The sequence below is a fragment of the Siphateles boraxobius genome, unplaced genomic scaffold (assembly GCF_051911475.1).
Source record: "Siphateles boraxobius isolate OS27281-9 unplaced genomic scaffold, OSU_SipBor_1 2, whole genome shotgun sequence".
Taxonomy (NCBI): Eukaryota; Metazoa; Chordata; class Actinopteri; order Cypriniformes; family Leuciscidae; genus Siphateles; species Siphateles boraxobius.
The window spans coordinates 6661462-6671705 of NW_027508810.1; the positions used below are offsets into that span (position 1 = coordinate 6661462).

Below are 10244 nucleotides of genomic sequence, written 5' to 3' on the forward strand. Positions count from 1 at the left end.
ACATGTTTAAATACATTTATGTTGTTAATAAATAAATAACAATAAATTATTGTAACAGCAATATCTCCAAGTTTTGTTTTTCACTGTAAAATGTCATGATTTGCCAATGCAAAGAGAGTACAGCCACCATTCCCCCCCACTTCAAGCACTGATTATAACACAAACAAACCATTCCTGGCGATATTTTTTTTTATTTTATTTTCGTCAAAAGCGACAAATCCAGCGACTTCTAATGGTGTTTTTGGAGACTTTTGTGGTGTTATGAGATTCTCCTTCCTTTTGCGTCGACATATTTGTGTGAGGCAGGATTCTCAAATGACTGCACTCAAAACGAAATACCGCAATTGTGCACGAATCGAGGATGATTTGAGGCTTTGTTTATGAAGCATTGAGCCAAGAATTGAGGATCTTTGCAAGGCAAAGCAGGCTCAGGTCTCACATTAACATCACCTACCTGCAAGCTTCTGTAAAAAATGCAGATGATGCCTACTTTTAGGCCTAGTAATAATAACAATAATAAAGCATAAATTAATATCAGAGGTCTGGTGCAAATTCCAAATTATAGCAATAGCCTAGTAATGATAATAGCCCTCTTGTTGATAATAATAATAATAATAATAATAATAATAACAATAAAGCATGTAACCTCATATAATTATATAGCAATAGCCTAGTAATGATGATAGGCCTACTACTACTCATAATAATAATAATAATAATAATAATAATAATAATAATAATAATAATAATAATAATAATAATAATAATAATAATAATAATAATAATAATAATGCCTGCAAGCTCACATTAGAAGTCTGGTGCTACTGCCAATAATAACAGTAGCCTAGTAATGATAATAGGCCTACCTACCACTACTGATAATAATAATAATAATAATAATAATAATAATAATAATAATAATAATAATAATAATAATGTGGGCCTAAAAATAATAGCCTAGGGCTATCTATCTATCTATCTATCTATCTATCAATCTATCTATCTATCTATCTATCTATCTATGCAAGGTGGTGTGGGGGGTGGGGCCGGGGGTACTGGGGTACTGGGGCCCCAACTGCAATGAACCAGCTTTGGGGGGTCCCAGCTTGCAAAAGGTTGAGAACCCCTGCTTTAGAATAATGGTCCGTCATTAATAGGTAACTATGCAGGAAGTAATGCAGGACTAATGAGTAGTACTACATTAACACTTCAGCTACTACTATTAACTAATATAAGAAACAAGCTTAACTAATCAGGAAGTAGTATCGAATTAGGACTAAGATAGTTCCTTTTTTTGGTAATCAATAATTACTTAATGAGATTGGCATCATTAAAGAACTAATAGGTAATTATGAAAAATTATAAAGAATTACTAATTAATTACTAATCACAACATTAATGTGCTTAGATGTTAGAAATTGTCTTTATTTTTCACTTTAAAACAATGGTCCAGATCACTAGTAGTTCTTGCTCATAACATGGTCATAAATCATCACTACTTAAGTACCTAGTCACTCTTCAAGGACAACTAGTCCTGCCACTACATGGCAAACAAACATGGTTGATAATCAAACCGAACACGTGGTGATCACCAACCTGCTGGATAGAAGAGTTACTTTTAAGGACTTACTTTTCCAGCATACTTGGATTTATTGGATTATCACAACAGTTGGATTGTATATATGTAACCGGTCCCATTCTGACCGTTGTACTCTATCTGCGTTGTGTTGTGTGGTGTGTTGTCACTCATAGAAAATACAGGATACCGGAACTGCTGCTGACTGAAGGTTTATTCTTATGGAGCATTGGATGGTGCTGGATGGATTAAAGAGAGAGACGGCAATGAAAAATGTTTCTCTCTGACTATCACCTCTCCTCAGCGTGCACAAAGCAGTCTCAGCAACCATTACAATGATAATAACATCAAAAATACAATAAATGAAAACATGTTGCAAACATTGAGTGCAAAATAAATCGTCACAACCATTTATCTAAACACAATAAAATCTATTGCAACCAATTCTAAATAACTCATTAATTTGAAAAGAACCAAGTTGATACAAAATGAATACATTGAAAAATTAAACAGATGTAAACCATACCTGGATGGATTAAAGAGAGAGACGGCAATGAAAAATGTTTCTCTCTGACTGTATCACCTGCACAGATTAAGAACCATAATCAATCGGTTACAATCACCACGTTCTGTCGACGCACACACACACATACTCGACTTTTGTACTTAGTAATAAAACTATCAATCCTATCCATCCATTCATAAAACACTTCCTAGAACCTTTATAACAGTCTTAACAATAATATTAATGCATATTATATACTTTGTCGAATTTCTACAAACTTTTATAAGCTTATATGGAGGAACACCTCTAACCGCTTAACTCTCCTCAGCGTGCACAAAGCAGTCTGAGGACGCAGCGCGAGCTGCTCAGAAATGACGTCACAACGTCAATACTAACACATTAAACTCCCCTTCCAAATTAAACACTAATGATATAAAAGAAAAATAAACATTTTCATAGACTATTTAAAATAAAAGTAAATAAATAAAAATCGACAAGATGGATAATTAGTGAAATACATACATTCACATTAGGAATATTTACATCCGTCACATTCACCCCTCCTGAATTTCACTAATATCCTGACCAAATAATCCAAAAATTGATCCAACAGAACCAGATCTACAACGAATCTCATTCGCAGTTCAACATCGTAAGTTACCCGCTTTACAGGTTAAGAAAAATCCAAGGTTGATCAAGTCTCAGATATTCTTAGAACAGTATGCTGCCTTGTACAACATCCAATAATCTGGCCTGTATTACACTTCCTGAAATTCACATCTTGTATAAATTTCCACAGTATTTTCATAGAATCAAATACCTTTTAAAATAAAGAAAGAAATGATCCTGATCTCCTTGCTAAAGATGACCCCATTCTCTGAACATAAAATGGTCTCTGTGCCATTGACTCAATTAAACTGTTAACTTTTTTGACCACCCTTCCTGCACGGGTCCTAACACCCAATGTGTCAGTTGGAATTTGTGCTTGTGTGTCTGTAATACTGTTATCGGATGTGTCATTTACAGTTTCTGTTAACGAGTCAGGATTACTAACAGAAGATTCGGTCTCTATGAAAGGTACCCGATCAGAACCCCCAACAGCCTCATTTTCACTGGGATTTTGTTCGGAGACACTTGGATTTTGTTCGCAGAGACTTCTTCGACTGTGGACTGAATGATCAGATTCCAGAACATCATCATCCATAAACTTTTGACCTTCAATCTGTTCTTCACCTTCAAGTACCCATGCCCTCGTTCTATCATCAGAACTCTCCTCTTCCAACGAGTCAGAGAACTCAGACACACAAGACTCGCTCTCCATATTGTCAGCATCAGATTGTATGTCCTTGTCGTCTTGAGGTGGTTCAATGGGTAGGAAGCTGATATCCAAAATCAGATTTCGATGCACCACTTTGGATTTGCCTTCTTCGTCAATAAGTTTGTATATGTTTGTCTGAAGGTTCCGGTCCTTTACAGTATAGACAGTTGGGTCCCATTTATCGGCAAGCTTTTTCTTTCCTCTTTCACTCTTGTTTGAAAGGAGCACTCTGTCTCCGATGTTCAAACATGTGCCCTTAACCTTCCGATTGTAACCTTTGGCCTGCTTTTTCTGTTCTTTTTCAGTGTGTTTCTGAGCAATGCGAGCTGCTTCATGCAGGTAAGACATGAGGGTTTTTGCATAGCTGCCATGGTCAACAATCACCGGGTCATGCAACACCTGTCCAAACATGACATCAACAGGTAGCTTTGGGATGCGACCAAACATCAACTGGAATGGGGCATAACCAGTGGTCTCATGTACAGTGGCATTATATGCGAATGTCAGAGTCTGTATCTGCTCGGGCCACTTGTGTTTCTCCTTGAGAGGCAGAGAACGAAGCATACTGCCCAGGGTCCGATTAAACCGCTCGGTCCCACCGTTTCCCATCGGATGATATGCTGTAGTGTGGGATTTCTCAATACCTGCCAGCTTGAGCAGTTCGGCAATGAGGGTACTTTCAAAGTTGGTCCCTTGATCCGTATGAATGCGTGTTGGAAAACCATAAATGCAAAAGACGTGATCCCACAGCTTCTTTGCAATTTGTTTTGCCTTCTGGTTTACACCATGAAAGGCATGGGCCAACTTTGTAAAGTGATCAGTCACAACTAATACGTCCACAGAACGCTGCTTGCTGTCCTCAGCACTCCAAAAATCCAAACACACTAGCTCCATAGGGGCAGACGTTCTAATGCTCTCAAGTGGGGCTCGTGCAGATGGCTCTGGTGTTTTGGCCAATATACATCTCTGACAACACTTGACATAGTCCCTTATGTCACGCTCCATTCTAGGCCAGAAAAAGCGTTGTCGAGTTAGCTGGAGAGTTCTTGACTGTCCCTGATGTCCAGCAAGATTGTGTACACCAGTTAAGGCTTTAATCTTAAGACACGAAGGAAGCACAAGTTGAAACCTCTTGTGCTTGCTTAGAGGATCTTTAGAGACACGATAGACTATTCCATCTTGAATCTTCAGCCGATCCCATTGCTTAAGAAGAACTAGAGCCCTGGCATCCATTCCAGCCCTCTCTCGCCTTGATGGTCGCTTCTTCTGACTCAGGTAGGGCATAAGTTTTGAGATGACCGGATCTGAATCTTGGCCATGCTGGATCTCCTCAAGGGGGATTGCTGAAATTGTGTCATACCCAAGCGGTACTGCATTTTGAATGGCCTGAATTGCCTGCATAGCCCTCAGCTCAGTTACAGTCTCCCACTGATTATGGAGGTTCAAATGAGTTCCGACTGCTGTGTGATCACAGGACACTGCAGAATTCGGCTGAAGCAACACATGAAGACTGTCCACTTGTAAACGGAAAGTGTCTTGAATTCCATCTTCAGTTACACCTGCAGCTTCAGTGAGTAAGCTGCCATATCGCTCTGTGATGAGCCTGTGACTGATTGATTTAGAGAAAGGATCTCGGCTCAAAGCGTCAGCCACAGTGTTCTTCTTTCCGGCAATATGTCTGAGGTCGAAGGTGTAAGCAGCAAGCTTAGACACCCAGCGCTGTTCACAAGCATCGAGTTTAGCCTTGGTGAGAATATAAGTGAGCGGGTTATTGTCCGTCCATACAGTGAACGTGTGACCCTTTAGCCAATGACTGAATTTCTCACACACGCTCCACTTTAAGGCTAAAAACTCGAGTTTGTGAGCCGGATATCTCCTCTGAGAGTTACTTAGGGACTTGCTTGCGAATGCAATGGGACGAGCTTTCTCCTCACTTGCTGGTACTTGCGACAACACAGCCCCAAGTCCATCCAGAGAAGTATCAATTGACAAGATTAATGGAAGAGAAAAGTCGGGATGTGCTAAGACCACACTGTGCAGTAGGCTCTCTTTCAGTTTATAAAGGGCATCATCACACTCTAAAGTCCAGTCAGTTGGCTTGAGCTTTCTGTATGTGCCTGCCTTAGCCTCAGTTCTGACCTTTGTCCTCTTTTTCTGTCCAGCTGTTAGGGAGAAGAGCGGTTTGGCTACGGAGGAGCAATTTGGGATGAAGTGCTGGTAGTAGAGGATCATTCCCAAAACAGACTTAATCCTCCTCACTGATGGAGTACACCCATCTTCTTCCATGAGATCAGCTTTTGACAGCTTGACTATCGCCTCAACCTTTGAAGGATCAACAGAAACACCATTTCCATCAATGATGTGGCCTAAAAACTTAACGGATGCTCGCATCAGATGGCATTTTTTTGGACTTAACTTGAGATTGTGGCTCCTCAGTCGTTGGAATACTATCTCCAACCGCTCCAGAGCTGCATTCTCGTCAGGCGCAAAAACCAGTAGGTCGTCTAAATAACACAGCAGACTACTAAAATTCAGGTCTCCAAAGATACTCAACATCATGCGCATAAATGATGCTGGGCTATTACACAACCCTTGAGGCATCCTGTTGTACTCATGAAGTCCTACTGGAGTAGTAAACGCTGTGTACTTTTTATCTTCTTCAGCCATGGGGATGTTATAAAAGCCTGACGTTAAATCCATAGTACTGAAGAGAGTGTTTCCACCCAAGGCAACAAGACAGTCAGACTGGTGTGGGAGCGGGTGTGCATCCTTAATGGTCCTGGCATTCAGCCATCTAAAGTCCGTACAAATCCTCAAGCCACCATCCTTCTTCCAAACTAAAACTAAAGGCGAAGCATACTCGCTCACTGATTTCCGAATTATTCCTTGTTCTTCCATTTTTGAGAGAACTTGGCGTAATTTTTGATAGTGAGCGGGTGGTACTCGACGATATGGCAGTTGGAATGGACGCTCGTCTGTCAAGCGGATGCGATGGACAAAACCGCTGACCTCCCCACAATCCAGAGCATGCTTAGAAAATACATCATGGTAATTATCAAGCATCTGAACAAGCTTTTCTCTTGCTGCACCCTCGACAGAGCATGCGTCAATGTCGATGTCACTGAGACCTGCGGCCTTTAGTCTTTGTTTAAGATCAGCTGTGGCACCGAGTTGACAAGAATTCTCGGATGTGGGCAATTGTACATGACTGAAACCCTGCAACAGCTCAAAATCTTCCACAGCCAGACATGGGAACACATCTGCAAGCTTACGATTTCTTCTTAGGGTGACTGGTTTGTCTGAAAGGTTGGTAACTTTTAGAGGAACCCAACGATCTCCCCACAACGGTGTAACAACTCGGCCAACGATGATGTCCCGTGGCATGGATCTGGAAGAAGTGGCCTCCACAATTACAGTACTCCCTGGTGACATAGCAGCATTACTCGGCAGCCTCCCCCAGACAAGGTGCTCTTTTTTGGCCATTAGGGTAACTGACTGCTGAAGCTTAACAGTCCCAACCTTGTCGGGTGGATCTCCAACTCTCCAGCGGCAAGTATTTGCCATGACATCCAAAAATTGTTCACACGATGAAGATGGCTCTGAGACACTGTTAGACACAATCCTCCAATAATCATCACTGATCTTCATCCTGTGCATGAGGAACTTAATCACGTTGGTACCAATGATCAAGTCGTCCCTTTGTCCTGGCACAACTAGAACGGGTACTAAACATCGCTCGCCATACACTTTCAGCTCAACTTCATACATGCATTTTGGCTTAGTTTCTTTACCTCCACAGCCTATTAACACTATTTCCTGTGGCAATTGTGTGGGCTTCGGCAACACATCCTCACTCAGCATTCTGCTCTCTACTGCTTCACTGAAAGTACATGCCATAGATCCTGAGTCCAACATTCCCATCATCTGGAATTTGTCATTGACACAGACGGGTGCATAAAACAATTTATCAAACACTTCAAGGGATTGCATATTCTGTGCAATCACTTTAACTTCAGCAGGAGCTTGTGCACAGGCGCTTTCATAAACTTGCATAAGATCAGCATTTTCGAGGGTTTACTCCACTCTACCCACACGTCCCCTCTCCAGGTGTGGGTCGACTATTTTAAAGTCGTGAACCTTGAGGTAGCTGTGCAAACTGATTGCGATCGCTGGGTTGGATATTTGCACAATCCCTCTTTATGTGACCAGGTTGGAAACAGGCAAGACAAAGTCGTTGTCGTCGACAATGTGCTAAAGTTGAATGCTCAGAGGAATGGCATACCTTACATGCTCTCACAGGGGGTTGGCTTGGCCGAGGGCGCCTCATCTCTGCTTCACTATTCTGGGAAAGAGCACGGTCAAGTAAACCGATGAGCGTCTTCATGCAGTTATCATCATTCTGTGGATGAGATGGCGTGCTTGCATTAACGTTATCAGGTGACACAACAGGAAAAACACTGATGGCGACCTCACCCTCCATAGGTGACTGGGTATGAGTCGTAACGTTTCTCACAACAAAGTTATGCTTGGATTTGACAGCCAACTGTTCCTTTTGCTCAGTGTTATATCTGTCAAGATGCTCTTGTACCTCATTCGCTGTCCACTTATCTGGCGCTTTCAAGCGAAAAATGGCTGACAGAGTTGGGTCTGGGCAGTGTTTGACAAACATCATGGCTGCCTCCTGGCATGGATTATCCATCTGTCGCCCAAGCCTAGTTAGAGCCTCCTCTGCAACATCCACAGCCTTATTTAAACGGACCCAGTATTCAACTGGGTTTTCTCCGGCAACAGGCACTGTGCCATAGAAATCAGCTAAGGGCATGTAGGAATATCTGACCTCGCTGAAATGCTGTTTCAGAATATCAAATATCACTTTTGGGTTCTCAGAGGGTCTTAGGGAAGTGTTACTGCGGAGGGTAATTCTAACAATGTCTTTGGCTTTACCCATCAGCCTTGAAAGGATTTCATGATGGTGCTCCAACACTGGTATGCCTCTTTTCCGCAGGTAAGTGTCCATTAAATCCTCCCTATCATGCACACTGAATTTATCTGTTCCATCCCCTCGGAAAACAGGGGGCTCTTTTGCTTCAGACTGCATGACTAGTTTAACTCCTGTCAAATTAAGTGAGGGTGCCTCTGAGAATGTCTGACCTGCACCTAAACTTTGAGTCTGTGCGTTGCTGGTTGCTCTTTCCCCATAAGCTACCCCACTTTGAGCAGAAATTATAGTCGTTCCTACTTCCTGAGCAATGTGTGTTATAAGATGATACCATGCTGGATCACTTAAGTCTGGGCAGACTGATAATGGATTACCCCGTAACTGACTAGGTGTTCAGTTCAGTTGTTCAGTTACTCGAGTGGAACAAAGTTCAGGTGATGTTCGTTCTACATTACCCCTTCCTGCAACAGGTGTAAATGTACGCTCACTGAAAAGTCTACCTCTCCCAAAACTTGAATCTGACATGTTCCCATCAGCATTAAAATTTTCTGCATTGAAACCATGTGCCATCATTCCTCATTAACATGCAGGTCACCAAACAATGAGTAATGTAAACCTCAAATGTAAAGAAAAACTCTTAAGCGCCAACACAACAAATGATTAAAGGATACCAAGGGGAAAAAGTCAAATTAGTGGCGCTAATTATGAAGTGAAATGTCCAGTTCAGCAAAAATGAACCTATTTGTGTTACTGTTCATTGAAACCTTGAGCCGGTGACCAAACGGCATTGGTCCATGGACGAAGATCCTGGAAGACGAGCTGATCTTCATCCGGGTCACGGCACCACTGTAACCGGTCCCATTCTGACCGTTGTACTCTATCTGCGTTGTGTTGTGTGGTGTGTTGTCACTCATAGAAAATACAGGATACCGGAACTGCTGCTGACTGAAGGTTTATTCTTATGGAGCATTGGATGGTGCTGGATGGATTAAAGAGAGAGACGGCAATGAAAAATGTTTCTCTCTGACTGTATCACCTCTCCTCAGCGTGCACAAAGCAGTCTCAGCAACCATTACAATGATAATAACATCAAAAATACAATAAATGAAAACATGTTGCAAACATTGAGTGCAAAATAAATCGTCACAACCATTTATCTAAACACAATAAATCTATTGCAACCAATTCTAAATAACTCATTAATTTGAAAAGAACCAAGTTGATAAAAAATGAATACATTGAAAAATTAAACAGATGTAAACCATACCTGGATGGATTAAAGAGAGAGACGGCAATGAAAAATGTTTCTCTCTGACTGTATCACCTGCACAGATTAAGAACCATAATCAATCGGTTACAATCACCACGTTCTGTCGACGCACACACACACATACTCGACTTCTGTACTTAGTAATAAAACTATCAATCCTATCCATCCATTCATAAAACACTTCCTAGAACCTTTATAACAGTCTTAACAATAATATTAATGCATATTATGTACTTTGTCGAATTTCTACAAACTTTTATAAGCTTATATGGAGGAACACCTCTAACCGCTTACCTCTCCTCAGCGTGCACAAAGCAGTCTGAGGACGCAGCGCGAGCTGCTCAGAAATGACGTCACAACGTCAATACTAACACATTAAACTCCCCTTCCAAATTAAACACTAATGATATAAAAGAAAAATAAACATTTCCTTAGACTATTTAAAATAAAAGTAAATAAATAAAAATCGACAAGGATAATTAGTGAAATACATACATTCACATTAGGAATATTTACATCCGTCACATATACACTGTTGGACACATTCACATTGGTTACTTTCAACACTCTAGGATTCTTATGGACTGTTTTATGGTATGGTGCAAAAGGACTCCACTTTAACAGCTATTCTAGTTA

The 10244-nt window shown here is 41.1% G+C and overlaps 1 protein-coding gene and 1 long non-coding RNA gene across 2 annotated transcripts; both read right to left on the reverse strand.

Annotated features, from left to right (window-relative positions):
* Positions 1-1772: 1772 nt before the first annotated feature.
* Positions 1773-4896, reverse strand: LOC143744327 (protein NYNRIN-like). The gene is made up of 2 exons (XM_077235755.1): positions 2103-4896; positions 1773-1815 (listed from the first exon to the last, which is right to left on the reverse strand). The coding sequence occupies exon 1, from the start codon at positions 4798-4800 to the stop codon at positions 2905-2907; it is 1896 nt and encodes a 631-aa protein (XP_077091870.1). The 5' UTR covers positions 4801-4896; the 3' UTR covers positions 1773-1815; positions 2103-2904.
* A 4378-nt stretch (positions 4897-9274) lies between these two features.
* LOC143744332 (uncharacterized) lies at positions 9275-10013 on the reverse strand. The gene is made up of 2 exons (XR_013205834.1): positions 9903-10013; positions 9275-9662 (listed from the first exon to the last, which is right to left on the reverse strand). It is a non-coding gene; the product is annotated as an uncharacterized LOC143744332 (long non-coding RNA).
* Positions 10014-10244: the final 231 nt, after the last annotated feature.